Source organism: Scyliorhinus canicula, chromosome 10 (genome assembly GCF_902713615.1).
Source record: "Scyliorhinus canicula chromosome 10, sScyCan1.1, whole genome shotgun sequence".
In the NCBI taxonomy this organism is placed as follows: domain Eukaryota; kingdom Metazoa; phylum Chordata; class Chondrichthyes; order Carcharhiniformes; family Scyliorhinidae; genus Scyliorhinus; species Scyliorhinus canicula.
The window spans coordinates 89,758,296-89,782,774 of NC_052155.1; the positions used below are offsets into that span (position 1 = coordinate 89,758,296).

Genomic DNA, 24,479 nt, shown 5'->3' on the forward strand with positions numbered 1-24,479 from the left:
CCCTCAACATTCAGTCCCTCCACCACTTGTGCACAGTGACAGCAGTCTGTACCATGTAGAAGGTTTACTACAGCAAGCCACCAAGCTCTTGGAACAGTACCCTCCAACCCCACAAGCTCTACCAGCTAGAACGATAAGAGTAGCAGGTATATGGAAATAACAGCCCTTGCAGTTTTCACGTGCCTTCATTGTGGCTGGATGAGAACCCTCACTTCATATGGGCTGCAAAGTTTCAATAAGGCAGCAGCCCACCATGTTGTCAAGGCCATTTAGATGTGAACAAGAGAAATGCTGGCCTTGCGAATGATTTCCAGGTCCCATGAGATAAACACAGATGTGGTGAGGTGTGCTGGAAGGGCAGAAGGTTCACTTACCCTTGCGGCGTGGATTAAATCGATTCTTTTCCTGCACTGCAGGGTGGTCCTCCTCTGCACCTCATGGATACTGACTGCTATGACTAGCTCCGCTCAGGCCCCAGTGGTCAGCAGGGATGGCTCTTGTAGCCATCCCTGGGGAAGAGAACTTTAAATGAACTGCCTCCAGGAAATTATCCAGGGATGCATTACTGAAATGGGCGGCTATGGCTTGCTGTGCTCTCCAACTCATCCGTAACTTTTTCCAGTTAGTGAAGGGCTGTCCGGGTAGCTTTTAAATATGGCGACCAGACATGATAGAGGGGAGTCAGGCTTCCTGCCCACCCAGCCATGAGTCTTGATGCAAATTGTGCACATTGTGCACCTGATGAGGCAGGGAGTGCACGATTGCACATTAAAGCTTGCCCGGCTCCACATGTGAATTACTCCTGTTTTCTCATTCTGCATTGGAACTTAGGGTGGGAGGGGAATATTCCAACCCTTGTGTTAAAAGGATCTGTGAATGGATGGTGATCAGAACCTTAGGAGAAGGAAGATGTTGAATGTCAAAATTTTAAAAGGGTTGCAGTTATCCGTGAAGCAAATATTGGATTTGAACAATATTATTCTTCAAAACGTTATAAGACAGCAATGATACAACCTAAAATTCAAATGTAAATTGTTCTTATGAATCAATTATAGAACAACCCAAATATCATGCACAATAAAGTCCACTTTGTGTAAGATACCTGCTTTAGTCCAAGCGATGACTGGAGTTGGATTACCTTCAGCCGCACAGTCAAAATCGACTGTATGCCCCTCAATGACTTCCTGATTCTTTGGTTTCACTGTGAATCTAGGAGGCGCTGGAGATAAAACAAATGTAATTATCAATGATTGAATACTATCAGTAGATAAACCTGGAGAGAATACATCAACTAAACCCCAAATTGCAGTGCTTCTTTGAGTTTATATAAACCTAATGAAGCATTACAGCGATAAATAAAACGTGACATGCTATCCAACCATGCAAAGTACCTGAACACGGTAAATTAATGCATACTGAAAAATTGATCCGAATCACTTAATTATTCCAGAATTGACAGCCATATACTTTAATGGAATTGGCTATAAATAATGTTGCAGTTGCAGAGTCATTTCACAAGCTATTCTAATTAACATAATAACACTTCCATGTCATGTGCTCATTGGTCCGCACCAAATAATATACTTGAATGCATTTGGAATAGGAACAGGGCTTTGATTCTTTGGATCAATCAGAGAAATAACGACGGTTAGGAATTTTGCCTGCTTAGATGATCCCACCGCCCTATTTTCCTTTGCGAAGGGTGAGAACTAACATCATATACAGGCCGGGTTTAGAGTGGGAATCTTGTTCTCTGCCACTAGGATACTGCAGCTTGAAGAGCTGTTCATTACTTGTTAAAGTGAATGCTGAAGTATCCATATAAATGGAAGTTTGACTCAATTCCACACTTTTGCACTATAAATAAGAAGGGATAAATTAGACTGTTAATAAGCGCAATGCATCCTCGTCAAGACACCCTCTGCATGCCCCCCCCGCCCTTTATGATCACACATCCCACTCCCATCATTCCATTGTTTCATATCAAATTTCCTGTAGACTTTGAGTGAAAAATTAAGAGATTGCCACATTGCCTGCACCTGAGAGAATTATTAGAATAAAATGCCCAGATAAGGTGGGTGAAATTGTTACTGCAAGTGTGCCAGTTGCCTGTCCAAATCTGATTATACTTTGTGAAGAATGAGCACAAATGCAACCAAAAATACAAAGAGGCATGAGTGAATGAAGGAAAAACATCACCCTATGAATAGATATGTGGAGGAAGCTTGGGAGCTTCTGGGCATACTAAAGAAGTAGTGGGAGATGGAGGTGAATTGTCAGGTTCAGGTTGACAGTGGGGTTGATGTCAGCTGTGGCTCATTCTCACCTCAGCCGAAAGATTTTGGCTCAATTTCCACTCTAGAGAGTGCAAGCACAAAAATTAATTCTGACAATACTAAAGCAGTGCTGCACTGTTGGAGCTGCTGTCTTTCAGCTGAGTCGTTAAACCAAGGTTCCCGTCAGTCCTGTCGGGTGGACATGGAAGATCCCATCATGGCATTTTGAAGGGAAATAGGGAAGCTATCCTTCGTGTCCTGGCCAAAATTTATCCCTCAATCAACATCACAATAACAAAATATCTAGTCATCATCACATTGCTATTTGTGGGAGCTTGCTGTGTACAGTTGGATGCCACATTTCTTATATTACAACAGTCACTAATGAGTCATTGGGCGGGATTTTCCTTCCCATGCGGTATGTTCCGCAGTGGTGGAGGGGGCTTGCCAGTGGCAGGTGGCAGGATCTTCTGGGTCCTGCCTTGGTCAACGGGGTTTCCTGAGTGCCATTTGGTACTGGTCCTCACAAACGGCGGCCAGACAGAACGGCACTTGAGGGGGTCTCCAAGGGGATCGGAGGCCCTCAGCCGCATGCCTTTTGGGCAGGGGGTTCCCTGGCACTGCTGGTGCCACCTGGGTACCCTGATAGTGCCAAACTGGCAGTGCCAGCCTGGCACTCTGGCAGTGCTACCTTGGTACCAGCCTGGCACTCCAAAGGTGCCCAGGTTGTGCTGGCAGGGGCACTGCCAAGGTGCCAAGCTGGAATTTTCTGTGCGCGCACAATCGGGCCGGGGTGCCTGGTGTGGGTGTTGGGGGGAGACTGGGAGACCCTCCATGTTGCATTCGGGCTGGGGGGAGGTTGGAGATTTTTTTCACAGCCTCGGAGGTTAGGACGAATGGGGATTTCTGTGAGCAGAGCACCCCAATGTAACAAATGGGGCTATGTGTGGCCATGGCTGCGTGTTCCCCATTCTGGTCCCTTATTCAAAGTGAGTCGCGTTGAATAGCCATGTGTTTCGCGGCACTGCAAGTGCCGGGGAACATGCGGCTAAACACGCTCGCTCCGGGACTTTGTTCCCTTTTGAAAAGATTATTCCCAATAACGTTGTTTCTCTCTCTACAGATGCTGCCAGGAATGCTCAGTCTTTCCAGCATTTCCTGTTTTCATTTCGGGTTTCCAGAATTTGTACTATTTTGCTTTTACTCAAGCAATAAGTAGCAGCGCTCTCCTTGGGGAAGCACACCCATCTTGCATAAACCTTCTCATGGGGCCTGTGTGACTTGTATACTCTACTGAGGTTGGGGGAAAGGGTTTAATAGGTGGTGGGCTGTATTCACTTTCAATGTTACTTCAAATCTATTCCTCCTCATCCATACGAGCACACAAGTGTATGCCATTGGGAATGCTGACTCCTAAGCACTGACTGATGTGTGATTGTGGTTAAATACCCTTGGTGATCTGGCTGTCAAAAGTAGTGCAAAGTGGATTTTAAATTGTTAAAAAAAAGGATCCCATCAGAAAATTCTCACCAGGCAGCAGAAATCACTCATGAAACTTTCCAGGCTCATAAATCCTTCAACTCTGCCAGTCCCAGATAATACTGGCAGCTGCTGTACCTTCTCATTCTTCATATAATCAATGATGAGTGAATTGCAGGTGCAATACCAGGAAACTTGGAGCTGTAACACTTACTTAACAGAAGCAATAGAGGCCACTTGGGATGATTGCAGAAACGGCCAAAAAGCATGAGGGAAATGGAAGCAATTTTATAATGGAACAATTTCTTTTTGCCAAAAAAAAAACTTATTTGCCCATTGATGCACATGAAATATGCTGAGGATAGTGAATAAACTCACCTTTTGCAATCCAGTAAATTTGGTTTAATAAGGCCTTGAGAACTAAGCATGACTCAAACTTTGGTAACCAATGAGGAAAACAGGGGGCCAGAAAGTAAATCAGAAGCAAACTGCTATATTTTCTTTGCAGCTAAAGTTTGGATCCAGCACTTGGAACATTTTCATGGCTTTTTCTCCCCACTCAAAAGATGTGTAACAGTTGCAGCCTTCTTTGAGTGGAAAAGTTGGAAAGTTCATTCCAGAATAGTCATCAATTCTGGCCGTATTTCACAATGTAACAGCAAAGCAAGTTCCTGCAAATAACAAGTAGCCCCAGGACAGAGTGAACAGAGAGGTGGAAGGAAGGAAGTGAATTAAGAAGGGTGGAAGGAAGAGTGGAAGAATAAAAGATTTGAAATAGATGAATAAAATCATAAAAGAATTTGGCATAAAAACATAAAACTTTGGAGGAGAAAAGACAAAAATCAGTTTTGTTGATTGCGCGGCAGAGCTGTTTATAAAGCCCAGGACTTTTGAATGAGAGGGATTCACAACTGTTGCAGACAAATATAAATTAAGGTTAAATAGAAGATAGCATCTGAAAGAACACATAATTGACACTTTTAATCCTATCAGCCTTGAGGGCTCATGACAGGTCCATATTGACTGCCCAATTTTATTTTGCATTGACCTCAACTGAAAATTAAATCAGGCAACGTGTAAATGGGAAGCCATCTGCTCCTGTTAGTTTCCTGCTAAGCAGGTTAACTTAATATTACCCCCGAAAGTAAAAGCTTTCAAAATAACAATCATTCACAATACAGACAGAGAATGTAGACTGCAGTTCAACTAAAAGAGAATTGCCGGGACCACAGTTACCACAAGTAAGAGGGGTAAGAAGGAAGGTATAATAACTTTGAGAAAAGTTGGCGTAAACAAAGAAGAATTTATTGACATATTTACAATAGTCTGCATAATGCAGCATCTCACTCCCAGTGCAATCCTAGCTGGGAGGACTTGTTGGGCCTGCTTTTATACCTTGCTCATTATGAGCACCTGATTGGTTGGCCTCCGCCCCCTACCAGGGGAGCTCGTACTCCATAGGTCCCACAGGGAGATCAATGATTGTTTCCCCATGGTCCTCGTGGGTGTTATGACAGAAACATATGATCCATAAGGTTAGCACGTACAAGGGAAGTTTGAGATACATAAAATTAGTAAATGTAATTTAAGTAACTGAACAACTGAAACGTCATTGTAGATTCCTGGAAAGAATTAACCTACTATACTTCTGTCTCTGTATTGAGTGAGAAGTAATTTATATGAAAAGTGAAATCATTTGTTGAATTAAATACGAGTTGGAATTTTAAGGATGTCGAGCAATCAGCATTTGCCATCCCAAGAGTCAGCACCTAACACTCAACTGCTGACCCTCTTACTCCCACTACCATTTCACATTCACCCGGGCAATGATTGGCAATGGGTGGTACTTCAGTCTGCCCTTGGAAAAAGTCCCAGTTGTGACTCAGTCGGCGAATCAGATTGGCCAACTGCTCTGCAACTCGACCTGGAACTGCGCTGCAGTGGCCCGAAGCAGAACTGCACTGCTCTGCCTGGAATTAAGTCCCGGAACTGTTGGAAAGATAAATCCAAGGTTTCCCGGGGGTGGGAGAATAGGGGATGCCCTGAAGCGGGGGTGGGGGGTAGTGTGGTCAGGGATGGGGAGATAGGAAGATGTGGCATGGAACCCGTTCACTCTGCTAGTGAGGGGTCAGAGCAAGGTAATTCCCAATTTTTCCCTGATGCCTGATTCTCCGTCCCATCGGGGAAAGTATTCTGGGTGTCCTGGGAATGGAGAATCCTGCCCAAAGTGCTCTGTGTGGCAAAATATTACAGGCATAGAAATAATCTTATGTTTTCTTCTCTGAAAAATATATTTCAGCATTTATGTTTGAAGGGCAATAGAATTGGTACTCAGATTTCTACATTCTCTTGGGCAGTTTTAAGAGAAAATCAAAGTCTGAAATATAAAACAATCCTTTCTGATAGCTTCCAAAGCATTGGAAACATAACAGATGAACCAAATCTTACTGCTCTGACTTGATTGAACCAATGCGTTCAGACCACAAATGGTGAACATTGCATTCAACTTCAAATCAGCAATTATCTATGAAAAAGTGATTTTTATTAGTCATGGGTTATCAATTTCAGATTTATAGTGAACTGTCTCCTGGTTACATTTCATGAGGTTTTGGAGTTCAGCCCTACGCAGCGAGTGATCTGCCCTGTTGATTCTTATTCTAATACGGATACAAATGCTGGGCAGTAAAATATTTATTGGTGCTAGATTTAATAGTTTTCTTTTTTTTAATAGTGTGGGTTTGCATAACTTAATGGAGTGTTTCAGCCTCGTGAAATCCTTCCTCCCACACATTAAAACTTTGCAACTCACACACATTACAGAACTATTACCAATTATCCTTGGGGCATAGTCTCGCCAACATGGTGACAGGAAGAGGAGAGTGGGAGTTTGAGAACTAGAGTGCTACTCCTTACTCCACATTTATACAGCGGGTGGCTACTAGCTACTAATTATTACCCCCATCTCTCAGACTCACTGTGCTCCAAAGATAATGACCCAGGACAGTGACCTGTGGCCGGGATCGAATCTGTGAGGCAGCAGTGCTAAATGTACATGTGACACTAAAAAAGATTATTATTATTATTATTATTATTAACCATTGACCTCTGATGTGCAGCCTCTTGATACACGACAGACACGCCCAGCATGCTGGATGCATCCTGATGAGGCATTCAGACCAAATCTGTGTGGTCCCTTTGCACAGATGTTTCTGCACAACTATTGTTGTGCCTGTGTTCATGCCCAAATTTGGACGTAGGATAATTATTTTAGTTTTTGTTCATAAATTACTTTTTCTCCTCCATTCTGCATTATTTGTCACACTTCTGTCCATCGGTTGGATGGTTAGGCCAAGCAGTTGTACTTCAGTTGCTCCAAAAACAACTGCTAAAGTGCACTGATATAAAGAAGATGGATATAACCAAGTGTGGAAATTGGCTTCATTCTCAGATTTTTAGTGTTTAAAATCATGATGATGGCAGGAATGGGCACCAAACCATAATGCCCTGCAATAACACCATTGGCAAATTAGACACCTAATCACTAATCAAAGCGCTTCAGTGCTTGGATATTCATTATTGGGAGGTGCAGGAGAATTTCAGTGAATCAAAGTGAAACTTATTAAATGAATTTTCATCTACAATTAAGGTTTGAATCAAACATTGACCTCTTGCTCTAATACTCATGTGCCTATGACTGAAAGATCCAGGAAAATAATTAACTCAAACAAATAAACAACTAAATAAACAAAAGAGTAATAATGTTCCTTTGTGATTTGGGCTAGTTAAAACCTTTTCAGGATAATCATCATCATTATGTTATCGGAACAAATTAAGGCACTCCATAATTTCCTCTTTCATTTGCGTTGTTTATGGGTCCCTATGACACAGATATGCTATTGCAAAGGCAAATGTCCCCAGCGAAGTATGGCCATTAGGCCATAATTTGCATTCACAGGGGATATTACAGCACTGAGCATTTGTTACAGTTGGCCTTACATGTCTAGGTTTTTAAATATTTTGTACTGTAAACTGCTGAGAGAATGCCCCACCCCAAATGCACTCGACTAAAATGCCGCTTGCGAGCCCACCTACCAAAAGCCAGCTACCTCATAGCCATTTTATGCTGCCAACTAATCTCCCAGCGGCAGCATGATGGCCACTGTTCGGGCTATATACATATCAGACAAGAGGATGTCATGGAGCTACACTTCCAAGGTAAGCCCGTGGTATTGGCTGGCAAGCTACAGCAACGTGGGGTGAGGAGATCTGAGGAGTCATGGGGGATGATTTAAGGCAGGTTTAACCGGCTGCTTGCCTCCAATGGGCGCGGAAGATGCCCAAAGAATGTTCCTCCCTTCTTTCCCAATCCATCATGCTCAGTAAAATCTCTCAGGCTACCCACCGGATGTAGGCCGCTCCCTGCTGTGGGAAGAATAGAAGGGGAGGCGAATTGACGCACGAAAGTGGCCAGTAAGGGCCTCAATAGACCCAAAGGTGGATGGGCTGCCTGACACTTCCCCGGCACCATAAAATAGGAAACAGTTGGAGTAGGTGGGAAGGCCACGTGGTGCATTTTATGAACTTCCCCCGCTTTCAAACGCACTGGCGGGGTAAACATTAAATCCAGCCAAGCGTATGTGGGACATGAGCGAACCGGCCAAGTAAGTGTGTTTCTCTGGAACAAATGAGATTGAAGGATTGTGAAATTAACAGTGCACAGGCTGAGAAGGAAGAGTAAATTCAAGTGAATGAACTCAACATCAAATAAGATGCCAAAGAGAAATAACGGCAAAACAAAAAGATTAGGTTTAGAAACATAAAAAGGACAGAAAGGAAAAGCAAAAATATTTTCAATTTAAAATTTCACATTTTTTAATCATTCCAACAACTCAAACCTGAAATAATGACACTCCACACTTGTAATAGTACTTTTCACTACCAGAGAGGCTGACTGGCAGTAATTAACACATCACATCATTAAGTGAATACCTAGACTAAATGGACAAGACTGAGGGACAGTCAGGAGTTGAGGGGGCGGGGGTGTCAGGGGGAGATGAACAATTGGGGGTTAGCTGGGATGATGGGAGGGTATTTGGATATGGGGGGTAGTTGTGGGGTGGCAGTGGTGTTAGGGGATCAGGAGGGTAGAGTTGGGAATGTTGGGTACTTAAGTAGTTGGGAGGGTGGTCAGTAGTGGGAGTAGTTGGGTGTGGGTGGTTGTTGAGGTAGGGAATTGTCAGAGCACATCGAGGATAGGGGGTATAGCCGAGAATTCAAGAGGTTAGGGAGGATAGTCGGGAGGTCGGAAGGGGAGCCAGGTCGGAAGGGGAGCCAGGTCGGAAGGGGAGCCAGGTCGGAAGGGGAGCCAGGTCGGAAGGGGAGCCAGGTCGGAAGGGGAGCCAGGTCGGAAGGGGAGCCAGGTCGAAAGGGGAGCCAGGTCAGAAGGGGAGCCAGGTCGGAAGGGGAGCCAGGTCAGAAGGGGAGCCAGGTCAGAAGGGGAGCCAGGTCGGAAGGGGAGCCAGGTCAGAAGGGGAGCCAGGTCGGAAGGGGAGCCAGGTCAGAAGGGGAGCCAGGTCAGAAGGGGAGCCAGGTCGGAAGGGGAGCCAGGTCGGAAGGGGAGCCAGGTGGTAATCGAGGAGGCAGGTGGTTAAATCGGCAGCGGTCAGGGTAGTCGGGCATTCCAGTGGAGTTGGGAGGTGATGGATGCAGTCGGGGGTTCCAGTGGGTGGTCTGGGGGTTCACTAGAATAGTTACCCAGGAGTTAGAAATGGTTATAATCCCTCAAACATTTCCTGGGTGTTTATGCTGCTAAGTCACGTTTTAAATCGGAGTATCAGATGGTTCCCTGCCCAGGGTAATTGCCCATCAGACATTTGAACTTCCTGGGAAATTCTTGGGACTTCCAGGGGACCCCCCAGCACATCCTCTGCCTATTCCAACGCAGGAAAAAACTTTTTAACATTTGACTTGAGATACAAACCTACACCAAGTCTGAATTTGTTATGTCGTTTGTACATAACTAATGGTGAGTGCTTTTGTCACAGTGTTATCTTGACAGAAAATTATGGCTCATTGTTTCTGACAATGCAGGAACCAGACAATTGTTGGGCATAGCAGTCAGTGAAAAGGAGTGCATTTTGTTGCAATAGGCATTAAGGGCGATTTTGCACCTTTGTTAATTTTCTTTTATAGAACCCCGACAGTGCAGAAGGAGGCCATTCAGCCCATCGAGTCTACATCAACCCTCAGAAATAGCACCCTACCTGGGCACACGGCCTCATCATAACCCAGTAACCCCAAATAACCTTTTGGACACTAAGGGACAGTTTATAATGGCCAATCCACCTAACCTGCACACCTTTGGACGGTGGGAGGAAATTTGAGCACCTGGAGGAAACCCACACAGACACTGGGAGAAAGTGCAAACTCCACACATACAGTCACCCCAGGTCAGAGCGAATATCGATGCGGGCGCAGAGTCGGGAAACGGGATTCTTGGTGGCAAAATTGGGTTTCCCGATTTTCTAAGCCCTCGCCAATGATGTAACAAGGTTCCCACCCACAAAGGGCAAGAATCTCATTGTAATACATTTTTATACATTTGTATATAATTAGCAGCCCGCCCCCTCCCCTCCACTACATGATCCCCTCTCACTGAATATTCATACGTGTTGTCATTTCGGCGAGATTTACAACAGCTATTTAAAAATGCAAATCAGTCAAGGGGATCTTCCCAGAGGCATAAAGGTAGATATACCCGCGGAGGGGAGAGGGACATACCTGGCCAGTGCCTTTGCACTGCCTCTGGCACAGGTTGGCACTGTGAGGTTATTAGTGCCAACCTGGCAGTGCCAACCTGTGCCAGGGGGTAATGCTATGTGTGGGCCCTTTGGGCAGCCTCATGGGAGAGGTTTCCCTTATGTGTGTGTGTGGGAGGGCTGATGCTTGTGAGGGGGGAGATTGCCCCAGAGACTGCAACGCTGTGGAGGCAAAGGGGGAGATCAGGGAGAGAGGGGAGAGTGCCCCCAAGACTACACTGCTGGGGGGGAGGGGGTAGATTTCCCCCAAGAATGTGGTGATGAGGTGGGGGTGGGCTGCCCTGATGTTGGTGAGGGTGTTTGTGATGGTGCTCCATGGTGGGAGGGGAACTGGGGGCTGTTTATTTTCTGAGCTGATAGGGGTAACCTTTAAAGGTGGTGCCTCAATCTCTATGGAGGCGGCCTTGCCAGACTCACGGCTCACCCACTTTTTTCTTTTCTCAGAATGCCTGAAAGTCCGGACTAAAAACCCGGCTGTGCAGCTAGGGAGCTACATGCAGGTTTTCAGTCAAAGCCTGACTCTCTGAGAAAATACAAGAAAATTCTACCTCTTGTTTTAATAGCAGTATTCTACAGAGGGGAAGTATTCAAAACATCCAAACAAATGCTAAAATTATTCCTATCAAAATGGTTCCTGATTTTCTGCATATAATCATAACAAAATTAAAGTGGTTTGTCTGAAAGAAAATGATCAATGCTTGATTGACAAAATACAATGAACTTTTTAAGTGGAAAAAGCTGCAAGCCCACACAATTTTTGTTTTTAGATTTTTATTAACACTTTAGTAATTACTAAGGTTGCTATAACAAGAGTCTTGTGCTATATTGGTATTGGTTAGCAGTTAACATGCCACTTTAAATTTAGAATTTTATTCAGATCTGCAAGATTTGCACTTCTTGTACCAATTTCAGTCAAGAAGAAGGAAAATCTAGGGAAGTACTTTTCATTCAAAATACATTCTTTGGAAAACAAAGGATTGGAAAACACTAGCGGGTCCATCAACCATGCCCGATACTGTCATTATGCAAGGCCTGCACATCTTGGACAGAATTTAATGGAGGTGATGGAGGTCTCACCCACTGACTGCAGAGTAAGCAAGAACCCTGCAACACCTTTTTGGATAAGGCCCACTACATTGAGTAGTGCCCCCCGCCTCACCATCACAAGTGCTCCCAGCCGTTCAAAAGTCGCTACTTTTTCCTTGCTTCAGTGCCACTGGAGAGGTCAAATCTGCTACTGGGACCCAAGATCGCTGAGTGACTCATGCCACAGATGATTGATGGAGGGAGACTGCAGGCTGTGTATCATGGGGAAGTGGGATTGTCAGCAAGGGCAGTGGGTTGAATCTCAGTGGGCCCCCTTTCCTGATGCTGTGTCCCTCCATCAAGTCCTGAGTGCTTTTAAACAAGGGGGCTCTGGAAGCACATGACAAGGTTTTCTTTTGAATGCATACAGTGAATCACAATAGCACAATGTTGTGGGAAGACAAAGTATTAGGATTTATTTACAACAATCTACTGAGACAATTGGCACTTATTCTAAGGGATTCAGAATCTATATAATGTAGGACAGTTTGCTAAAGCAATCTGCAGCAGTCAACATAAGGGTGAAGCAACATGTTCCAGTTAAACCGGATTTCACTGACCTTAAACAGCTTGTTCTGAAGACACAACCTATAGCAGTCATAAAGATTAACAAACATGTTTTTCAACTCGACCTAAGGACCAGACACATCCATTGGGTCTGGCATAAAGTAGGGAGACTAGGGAAGGATCCAGTGAAAAATGAAAGGTAGATAAGGGTAAATAACACCCACTCTGCCTGGGTGCACATATCTAACGTGTTTAATGTAAAAGTGAAAACAGACATGATCCAATGTAAACAATATTCTTACCGATGTAACTACATTCTGTATAAATGTCAACTGGTTTTTAAGTTGGCAGAGTCAGCTCCAGAGGTTTATCTCTGAAGCTGAGCTCTCCTAATACAGTGGCCAATACACGATTGTTCTACATAGAGCATAGAACAGTACAGCACAGTAAAGGCCCTTCGGCCCACGACGTTGTGCCGATTTATCCTAATCTATCCTAATCTTATCCTAATCCTAATGCTCGCATTCTAAGCATTGTCTGGCATCTTTGAATTTGTCTATATAAATGTTTCTGGAACATACCTCTTCATTCACCTGAGGAAGGAACAGTGCTCTGAAAGCTAGTGTTTGAAACAAACATGTTGGACTTTAACCTGATGCTGTAAGACTTCTTACTGTGCTCACCCCAGTCCAACGCCGGCATCTCCACATCATCCTAATCTAAGATCAACTTAACCCCTTCAATTTACTGCTGTCCATGTGCCTGTCCAAGAGACACTTAAATATCCCTAATGATTCTGACTCCACCACCTCCATAGGCAATGCATTCCACGCTCCCACCACTCTCTGTGTAAAGAACCTACCTCTGACATCTCCCCTATACCTTCCTCCAATCACCTTAAAATGATGTCCCCTCAGGACAGCCATTTCTACCCTGGGGAAAAGTCTCTGGCTATCCACTCTATCCATGCCTCTCATCACCTTGTACACCTCTATCAAGTCACCTCTCTTCCTTCTTCACTCCAGTGAGAAATGCCCTAGCTCCCTCAACCTTTCTTCATAAGACATGCCCTCCAGTCCAGGCAGCATCCTGGTAAATTCCTCTGCACCCTCTTCAAAGCATCCACATCCAGGACACATCCTCGTTCATCACCCCGCTATCCTGTTTAGTGTTTTAACATATTTCATTGGCTGTGAAGCTTTTTGGGTCATCTGGTGTTGTGAATGTGAATGCAAGTTCTTTCATTTTTCCGATCCTCCTCAGTGTCTGAGAAAGATAGTCCACCTCACTGAGCTTCTAAGACACAGGGCTCCACTTACTGACCTGTCCTTTGAAGTTACCACCTGTGGTGGATGCAGACCCTTTGATCTGAGAGTAGGGGACTGCCACATGTCACCCTCCACAGTGCCAATGAAACTTAATGACACCCAAGATCATTCAATGTCACAAGAAGTGATTGTCTTACAACAGCATACAATGTTTTAGAGAATGTACCGTGATTTTTGCACTTATTATTAGTCAATACCGCAACTCAAATTTGTTGATTCCAATCCAGGCTGATAGTTCATAACTGAAGAAACACACTCAGTTTAATATTACAGGAAGGAATAACTCAATATATCCATTTCAAGGCATTAGGTGAACTTCAAATTGCAACAAGGGATTTATTCCTCAAGTGTGCCCTCAGAGAGAAATGAATTCAAGTGTGTCATTGATGCAGTAACAATTTTGAGACATGGAACTTATTAGCTTGTTGCCATCTACCCGTAGCATCAAATGTAAAGCACCCCACAGCAGTTTACTGGATCTGTAATAAAGGAAACCTGATGTTTCCCACTGCTGATTTCAATATCAGACCAGTGAGGATGGGGGTGATTCCAAGAGGAACGGTATAAATGAACAACAGTTTGTTTGGGAGTCCAGGAGGGATTACTTCCTGCACCCAATAAGGAATGATTGAAAGCTTCCATGGCAGTTTTTTGAGTGGCCTTCTACAGTCCTTGTAAGGGCAGCTGGTTGAGCCATTCAATTAGCCAATGGTACAATTGACCAAAGCATTTAATTCTTCTTCCTGTTCTAATCCGGAACATAACATTTCTCAGGCACAACTACACTCTATAAAACAATGTAATGAGAAAGAAGGCAAGAATCAAATGACAAGCCTTCAGTGCAAAATGCCACCTCTGGATGAACAGTTTCCTTTGCTCATAAAGTACCAAATAAAAACATGCTTATTGCACCTCCTCCAAAAGAAACATTACTTTGACAAGCATTCCTGCGCACCTTCAGAATTATAAAGAAGGAGTTTTGAATCAAGAAATTTATCAAGGAACTGTTAAACCATTACCTAGCAATACCTGAAGGACATTGTTTGAGCTGTGTTTGCCCACCTGGAGCTCTACAATAAAAAAAATGCATAGAAAGACTGCAGTGGGAATCATTTTTTTTTAAAACGCATTTTATTCAAACTTGTATCAAAGTAGGTTACAGCAAATAAACACCTCGGGAAACATTCTTCCCAACAATCAACTATACACTTTGTACAGATTTTTCTCCTTTTTCACCCCCCCTCCCCATCACCCACCTCCCACCCCCCTGCGACGAATAGCTCCTCAAACACAGTCACAAACATACCCCATTTTTTCTCGAAATCCCCTTCTGAGCCACTTAACTCATACTTTATCTTCTCTATAATAAAAGCAAATTACTGCGGATGCTGGAATCTGAAACGAAAGGGAAAATGCTGGAAAATCTCAGCAGGTCTGGCAGCATCTGTAGGGAGAGAAAAGAGCTTACGTTTCGAGTCCGAGTCCATCAGACTCGAAACGGTACCTCTTTTCTCTCCCTACAGATGCTGCCAGACCTGCTGAGATTTTCCAGCATTTTCCCTTTCGTTCCTTTATCTTCTCTAACCGCAGGAAGTGATACAGGTCACCCAACCATGCTGCTACCCCCGGTAGCGATGCCGACCGCTACTCCAGCTAAATTTGCCGCCGTGCAATCAGAGAGGCGAAAGCCATGACATCGGCCTTCCTCCTCTCCATGAGCTCCGGCTTCTCTGAAACCCCAAATATCGCCACCAAAGGGTCTGGGTCCACTCCCTCCTCCACTATCCTGGCTAAGACGGCGAACACTCCCGCCCAGAATCTTCCCAATTTTTCACAACCCCAAAACATGTGCATGATTCGGTGGCCCCTGCCCACACATCTCACACTCATCTGCTACCCCCTGAAAGAACCCACTCATTCTCGCCCGAGTCATATGCACCCTGTGCACCATCTTAAACTGTATCAGACTCATCCTTGCACAAGAGGAGGTCCCGTTTACCCTTCGCAATGCCTCACTCCATACTCCCCAATTGATCTCCATTCCCAACTCCGCTTCCCATTTCTCCTTGATCTTCACCACCCACTCGCCTCCCTGCTCCCCCAGCCACTTATATATATCCCCAATTCTTCCCGCCCTTTCCACATCTGGAAGCAGCAGTCACTCCAGCAGGGTGTATCCCTGCAATCTAGGGAACCCCTCCCAGGCCTTTCGTGCAAAGTCCCGAATCTGTAGATACCTGAACTCACTACCCCTCGGCAGCTCCACCCTCTCCTGGTTTAGCTCACTGGGCTAAAACGCTCGCTTTTAAAGCAGACCAAGCAGGCCAGCAGCACGGTTCGATTCCCGTACCAGCCTCCCTGGACAGGCGCCGGAATGTGGCGACTAGGGGCTTTTCAAAGTAACTTAATTGAAGCCTACTCGTGACAATAAGCGATTTTCATTTCACTTCCAGAGAGATGTAATTGTCTTAGAAAAGGCAGAAAGGAAAAGTCATCCTGGATGCCACAATGGATGAGCGACTTCAGTCTTCATTTCCCTTAGCTCCTCCAGACTGGCGAACCCTTCTTATAAATACAAATCCCTCACCTTGACCAGCCCCACTTCCCTTCACCTCCTGTATACACTATCCATCCTCCCGGCTCAAATCCATGATTCTCGCACAGCGGCGTTAGCACCGACATCCCTTCCACCCTAAAATGCCTTCTCAGCTGATTCCATATCTTCACCATAGACTGCACCACTGGGCTCCCTGAATACCTACTTGGAGCCATTGGCAATGCTGCCGTCATTATAGCCCTCAAACTAGACCCCTTGGAAGATTCCTCCACCATCCTAACCCACTCTACCCCTTCTCCTTCCCACCACCGCACCTTGTCCACATTCGCCACCCAATAATAATGAAGCAAGTTTGGCAAGCCAACCCACCCTGCTGCCTCTGCCTCTGTAGCAGGGTTCTCCCCACCCTCGGCACCTTCCCCACCCATAAAAAGTCAGAGATGATTGTGTCCACTTTCCGAAAAAAGGCCTTTGTTATAGAGATCGGGAGAACCTGAAAGATAAACAAGAATCTCGGCAGAATATTCGTTTTCCCCACTTGGACCCTCCCCGCCAACATTAGGTGCAGTGTATCCCACCTCTTAAGATCCTCCATGGCCTCCTCCACCAGCTTCATTAAGTTCCACTCATGGAGCCCCGTCCATTCCTTCGCTACCTGAATCCCCAAGTACCTAAAACTATCCCTCGCTACCGTAAATGGCATCCCCTCTAAATTAGTAAATTAGCCCACTGTGCCAGCTCATTCACCGGGAATACTTTGCTTTTCCCTACATTCAGCTTGTATGCCGAGAACCCTCCAAACCTCCCCAACAGGCCCATAATCCATCCCATACTCTCCAATGGATCCGAAACTGACAGCAAGAGGTCATCGGCATAGAATGACAGACGATGCTCCCTCCATCCCCTCATTATCCCCTGCCACTCTGCCGGCCCCCTGAGAGCCATCGGCAATGGCTCTATGGTCAGCGCAAACAGCAGCGGTGACAGCGGGCAACCCTGTCTCGTACCCCTGCATGAGTCAAAGCTTCGTGAGCTCATATCGTTCGTCCTCACCCTCGTTCTTGGCACCACACACAGCAACCGCACCATGCCACAAATCTCGTCCCAAACTCAAACCTTCCCAAAACTTCGAACAAATACCGCCACTCCACCCGATCAACTGCTTTCTCCACGTCCATGGATACCATCACCTCTGGTACCAGAGTTCTCGATGGATTCATCACCACATTCAACAGCCGTCTTATATTACTCACAAGCTGCCTTCCCTTTACGAAGCCCGTTTGATCTCCTGCAACCATCCCTAGGACACAATCCTCCATCCTCCCCGCCAACAACTTAGCCAATACTTTCACATCCGTGTTCAATAGTGATATGGGTCTATACGACCAACATTCCACCGGATCCTTCCCTTTTTTTGGGATTAGTGTGATTACTGTCTGCTTCAGCGTCTCCAGCAACTGCCCCTTCTCCAGTGCTTCATTGAACGCCCCCAACAGATGTGATGACAGGTCCGACGCAAATTCCTTATAAAATTCTGCCGGTTACCCATCCAGCCCAGGTGCCTTCCCCGACTTCATACCCCTGATACTTTCCAGCACCTCCCTCAGCCCCAGGGCCTCCTCCAACATCTGCCTCCTTGTTTCCTCCACCTGGGGAAATTCCAGCTTGTCCAGAAGCCACGCCATGTCCAACTCCTCTCCTCCTGGGTCTGCCTCATAAAGTCCCTGGTAATACTCTCTAAATGCCGCATTTATCATCCCTAGCTCTGAAACCACATCCCCAGACTCAGTCTGGATCTTCAACATTTCCCTGGACGCAGCCTGCCTCTGCAGCTGGCGCAGGAGCATGCGGCTCGCCTTCTCCCCATACTTGTATTGCACCCCTCTTCCCTGTTGGCAGCCTGTCAAATTGCCCCTGCAACTTTTTCCTCCTCGCCAATCCCTCCACGGTGGGCACCCTTGAATATTCCCTGTCCACCTCCACTATCTCGCTCACTAGCCGGTCATGTTCCGCCCTCCTTTCCTTATTCTCACAAACCGTAAATGAGATCATTTTTCCCCAGACCACTGCCTTCAGTGCTTCCCAAAAAATACCCGCCGACACCTCCCCATTCTGATTGAACTCCACATAATTCCTAAGCGCCAACCTTATCACAAAAACCTCCATCCGCCAACAACCCAGAGTCAAACCTCCACCCCGGCCTCTGCTCTCGTCCCGTACTGACAGAATATCCAGCCAATGGGGTGCATGGTCCAAGATATCTATCCCTGCATACTCTGCCCCCTCCACCCCAACCAAAATCTCCCGACTTACTACAAACTAATCAATCTTCGAATACACCTTATAGACGTGTGAAAAGAAGAAATACTCCCTTCCCCCTGGGTTCTGAAAGCGGCATGGATCCACCATACCTATCCTCTCCATAAACCCCCCCCCCCCAGCTCCCTTGCCATTCGTACCCTGCCCATCGACCTTGGGCTCGATCTATCCACCCTCTGCTCCAGGACATAGTTAAAATCTCCTCCCATGATCAACTGATATGTGGCCAAATCCGGGATTGCTGCCAGCAACCCCCTCATAAAACCCACATCATCCCAATTTGGGGCATACACATTTACCAACATTACCGGTGGCCCTTCCAATACCCCACTCACAATCACATATCTCCCACCTGGATCCCTCACCTCCTTCGTACTCACGAATCCCATTTCTTTGCTCATTAAAATCACCACACCCCTCAAACTCAAATCAAACCCCGAGTGAAAAACCTGCCTGACCCACCCCTTCCTTAACCTAACCTGGTCCTTCACACGGAGCTTCGTCTCGTGCAAAAAGATAACCCCCGCTTTCAAGCTCCTGAGTTGCACGAAAACCCGCGACCTTTTAACCGGCAGATTCAGTCCCCGGACGTTCCACGTTACCAACCTCACCGGAGGCTTGCACCTCCAATCCCCTCTACCGTCCGTCATCTTCCCCACTTAATCGCTGCCCCATTAATTCCACTCTGTACCTAGCCCATCCCAGATGGCCCGTTTCTTCACCCTTGACCATGTCATCTCTTACCCCCTGCTCCGTCGCAGAAACCACCCCCCCCCACCCCCCGCTTTTCCCCTTCTCTCCCCCCCCCCCCACTTCCCCTTTCCCCCCCTTCCCCAGCCATCACTCTTGGCCTCTGCAGTGGGAATCATAACTATGCACTGAGGATCAGTTAAGTTTTATTACTCTATGGCACATTTGCTATCATTACTTTTCTCTTTGGTTTTATTTGTCAGTTTCAGTTCATCTAAGTTGCTACAAGTCTCACATAAGGAAGCATTTACTGGCAATTATTTAAACTGCATACCGATGCTGTGTATTAAAAACTTTAATTTAAACATTATGGGGAAGTGGAAAATGCAGCAGTCCTATTACATGCTCTGTTTACAGCATTTTAGAGTTGTTTGTTCAATATTAAGACTCAAATAAGAGAAGAACCTAAGGTTAGAATATTACAGCAAGGGGGCGGGGGGCTGGCTGGACCTCCGGAAGCAGGCTCGGCATGCAACCGTCTTGTTCCACTCCAGTCTGCCCTGCAGCCATAACGTGCTGTGGGCGGGACAAGTAGGGACAGTGTGGGACTTCCCCCCCGCATCAGGGAGGAAATCCTTCCCTCAGGATCTGCCGGCCAATCTGCCTTCAGCTCCATCAATCCCGGCAGCGCCAAGTCCCCATCAGTGGGCACCTGCATGTTGAAAACCTGCCCGGCGGAGGCACTTAAAATGTAGCCCTAATAATTAATTAATACACTTGAAATAGGATGAAGGGTCTGACGTTAGAGGTTTCAATTTTACTTGCCCTTTTTAGTGAAGTTGGGATATAAGTACAACATATTGGCAGATGTTGTGTTACATTTTGGATTAGCGTGTAATTTCTAATGCCTGAATTTCTCTTCAGGCCAGCGTATGTGTGTAAAGATGCATGTGTATATAGATTTGTCTTTGTGTACATATGCATGTACCCACATATATGAATGACCAAATCTGTAACTTGAACACCCATGTACAATGAGAACTTAACACTTGCCGAAACAAGCACAAATACTTTACTTTGAAACCTGCAGTCAGGACAAGCTTTAGGGTGATCCCTCCAGTATCAGAAGATATCTAAAAGTGTTATTCACTTATTCACTTCCCCATTTTAATGGAGAAGTGGCACAAGATAGAGAACATCAGATTTAAGGAGGAAGCGCCCAACAAGACAGTGCCTCTCTTCCTGAAGAACTTATTGGGAATGAAAATCTTATGAACACCTCAGTAAAGAGCTCTCTGTGAGAATAGTTTACTTCACAAAAGAGGTTCTCGGAGCTCTATCGGCTTCTGGATGAAAATCTATAACCAAGATCATGTGACTGACAGCTCTCTCTGGGGCTGAAAAGATCATCAGCTCAATCTATATGTTATCATCTCCTTGAAAGCAGTCATGGGAGAGGTGCGTGATATCAGCCAAATGTTCACCTAAGCAGGCGTTCATCACATAACTGATATCACCTTGAGGACTGCTAGGGAATTTATTTAACATGGAATGAGAGCAAACAACATCATAGAGTTGTATCATGTTTCTGGGGCCACCATTTAGGAATCCCACTGTCCAGGCCTTTTTGGAGTGTATATAAGGGCCCAAAGTCTGCATTATAGGCAATACATGATTGGGAGAATATTGCAGACTCACTCCTTATGTAATGAAATTATGCAATGAAAACATACCTTTAAGAGGCTTGGAAACTCTAGTTTCACTCCTCTGTTGCTTTGCTTGCAACTCGGAGGCCTTTTAAATCATGGATGGTCAGAAATTTCCTCCAACTAAATATCATGAAGATGCCAGCCATTATCCTTGGTCTCCACCACAAACTTCACTCTCTGGCCACGTAGTCCATCCTCCTCTCTACCAACTATCTACTTGCAAGCTTGACGTGATATTTTTCCTGAGTTGAACTTCCAACTACACATTCACTTCATCATTAAGCCTGCCGACTTCCACCTCCGTAACACTCCCCAACTTCACTTCAAATCATTTGCTGCTGAAACTCTAATCCATGCCTCAGGCTTGACTTATTCAACGCTCTCCTGGCTGGCTTTTCATTTTCCATCACAATAAACTTCAATTCACCAAATTCTGCTGCCCTTAATCTAACTCACAGCAAATCCCATTCACCCATCACTACTGTCTTCACAAAAGATTATTACCTGAAATTTTAACTCTCTTATTCTCCACAGATGCTGTCTGACCTGCTGAGTATTTCCAACATTTTCTATTTTTACATCCACTCTGGCTGTTCCTTAACAATTGTGTTGTTGCAGCTCTGTTCAGTCACTTAAACTGTATTTTTCGACAAGCAGCTCAATTCTTTTGAGGCCTTAATGTATTTGTCTTGTGTGTAAGTCTTCAACACGACTGGCAATTACCTACAAAATTTACCTTTAAATTTGACTATTTGTTTGCAAACATCGAGTAAATTGTACGACCTCACATGAGAAAACGATTAAATGTAATTAAAATATTTTTATATAGGTTACATTTAAAACAATTTTCTCCAAACTCCTCCCTTTGGAATTGGTTTCCACCTTACTAATCTGCCAGTTTTCTGTGAATGGTATCTTTGTAAAGAAATATATAGCTGCCAGTCTCCACATTTGCAATTGAACTCCATTGCATGTATGCCTTGGTCTGAAAGGCATCTGATATGTTTTATGCAATGATTTTAACCAATGTTTTATTCATTTCAAAACAATGAAACATAGTGAAGAATCTTGCCATCCAAGTTTTTGTGTGGCTGGGGTTATTTCTGGGTCAGAAACATAGACGCACGAGTCGGGGGCCTTCCACTTCAATCTTCCAATGCCACCTAATTTGGAACCTGTCACTGGGACCACTGCTGAATTAGGGAAGGCTGGCGAGAAGACAATTCAGGAACACGAATGAGCTCACAACTTTTTAAGGCCTGTCAGCAGCCTTCATGGTGGTTGCAGTGAGATTACTGTTGAATTCATTTGGAAAAATGGCTCCGGCAGGAAAATGGAAGTGAAATGTTTGCTGCAGCAAAATTCCCATGTGTCGTTGAACCTTTCTAACCCCTGCTGGGATACCTTTAATTAGAAATCCTTCTTTTGGTGGCCCTGGCACGTGACCTCGCCTCGCTTTGATTGGTCAGAGAAACCAGAAGAAGGTGTGACCTTTCAGCTGAGAAACCAGCTCCGTCCCCATTCAGGTTCTCATCTGATTACTAGTCCTCCCATTTTGTCAGGAACCACATTGAGAAAATTCCACCCTATGTGACTTCACATCAGCAGCAACATGGTTGCCTTATAACTGCCCTCAAATGACCTCGCAAGTCAGTCAGTTGTATCAAACCTCTACAAGAAGTCCCAGAATAAAACTGGGCATGACAAAGACACAACTAGCACATTTAACCCAATAAAATCACTAATATTAGAGTTGGAGCGAAGAAATATTAGACGATCCATTACTTATACTTGTTCTATAGGCCGCCAACAAGAAGGAAAGGCATAAAGAACCAAATTTACAAGAAAATTACAGAGAGGTTAAAAAATGATTGAGTTATCCAATGGGGAGTTTAATTATCCCAGCATAGATATGGGATAGTAACACTGTAAAGTGAAGAGCGGGGCAATAGTTTCTATATAATAATAATAATCTTTATTGTCACAAGTAGGCATACATTAACACTGCAATGAAGTTACTGTGAAAAGCCCCTGGTCGCCACATTCCGGCGCCTGTGCAGGTACACTGAGGGAGAATTCAGAATGTCCAAATTACCGAACAACACGTCTTTCGGGGCTTGTGGGAGGAAATCAGAGCACCCAGAGGAAACCACACAGACACGGGCAGAACATGCAATCTCCGCACAGACAGTGATCCAAGCTGGAAATCGAACCTGGGACCTTGGTGCTATGAAGCCAAAGTGCTAACCACTATGCTACCGTGCTGCCCTCTAGAGTATATTCAGCAGCATTCTTTACACCAGCAGAGTTCTAGACCAATGAGTAATAGTCTGGTTCTGGGTTAAGTGGATCAAGTGTCAGTTAAGGAACATTTAGAGAACAATGATCAAAATATCATGAGGTTTAGATAGGCTATGGAAAAGGATGAGGATCAATCCAAATGAAGAAAAAGTGATTGCAGCAGGTCAATTTCAAAGAGTTCAGAATGGATCTGGCCCAGGTAAAGTGGAATCAAAGACTGGCATGCAAAACTGTAACAGAGTGATGGGTTGCCTTTAAGGTAAAGATAGTTTGAGTATAATCAAGGTACTTTCCAACGGCAGCGGGGGCAGGTCAAACAAACTCAGAACTCCCCGGCTGACCAAAGAGATAAAGTGTTGGCTAGTGTAGACTTGAGAGATGAACAGACACTTCCAACACTGATGAAGGTTCAACTCAATTTTATTAACTACTTCTAACTAACTAACACACGATGACTGTAGGTCTAAATGATGCTAACTTAAACTAGAGACCTAAGGCTTGTCCGAACCAGTTGATTCTCTCAGCACGTGTTGTAAGTCTGTGCTGGGCTGGATGAGTTCTTGTTACACTCAGAGGCAGCACCCAGAATGAGCGGGAACCGTGGTGCCCTCTGCTTTTATAGTGTGTGTATTCTAACTGGTGATTGGCTGCGGTGTTTGTACATGTTGATTGGTCCCTGTGTGTGTCCATCAGTGTGTGTCTGCACCATGATATACTGGTGTATATTATGACAAGAGAGAGAAGATGAAGTATGTAAAAGGGTGCATATGACAGACGTCAGGTGGTTAATACAATTTAGAAACAGCTGGAAGTTGAGAGGGGAAATGAACAACAAATAGGAGAAGCAAAGAGAGTATAAGAGGCTGCTAATTAACATAAAAGGGAATCCAAAACTCTTGTACAGACATGTAAATATTAAAGAGGTCATAAAAGAAAGACAGGGCAGATTAAGGACCTAAAAGGTGATTTACACATGGAAGCAGGAAGCATTGATGAGCTACTAAATGAATACTTTGCATCTATGCAAGGATGACGATGCTGACCAAGTCATTGTGATGGAGGAGGTAGTTGAGATGCTCAATAACCTGAAACATTAACTCTGTTTCTCTCTACAGATACTGCCATAAATTGCTGAGTACCTCCAACATTTCCTGTTTTTGTTTCAGTATTTCCAGCATCTGCAATCCTCTGCTTTTGGATTAGCTTATGATAAACTTGTACCAGACACTGGTTCAACCTCAACTGAGGAATATTGAGTCCAGTTCTGGGCACCGCACATTAGGAACGAGGTGAAGACATTAGTCGGGGGTGCAGAAATGATTCACGGGAATAGTTCTAGGAATGTGCAACTTTAGTTACGTGGATAGGTTGGAAAGGTTGGGGGGATTTACTTGGAGAAGAAAAGGTTG

General features: G+C 45.0%; 1 protein-coding gene across 2 annotated transcripts in view; it reads right to left on the reverse strand.

Moving 5' to 3' along the window:
- The window catches only part of LOC119972507 (peroxidasin homolog), a 674,574-nt gene that overhangs the window by 215,495 nt on the left and 434,600 nt on the right, over positions 1-24,479 (reverse strand). For both annotated transcript variants that reach the window (XM_038809326.1, XM_038809327.1), the window contains one exon: positions 1,103-1,219. In XM_038809326.1, coding sequence (XP_038665254.1) covers positions 1,103-1,219 — 117 coding nt within the window. The remainder of the gene's footprint in view (positions 1-1,102; positions 1,220-24,479) is intronic.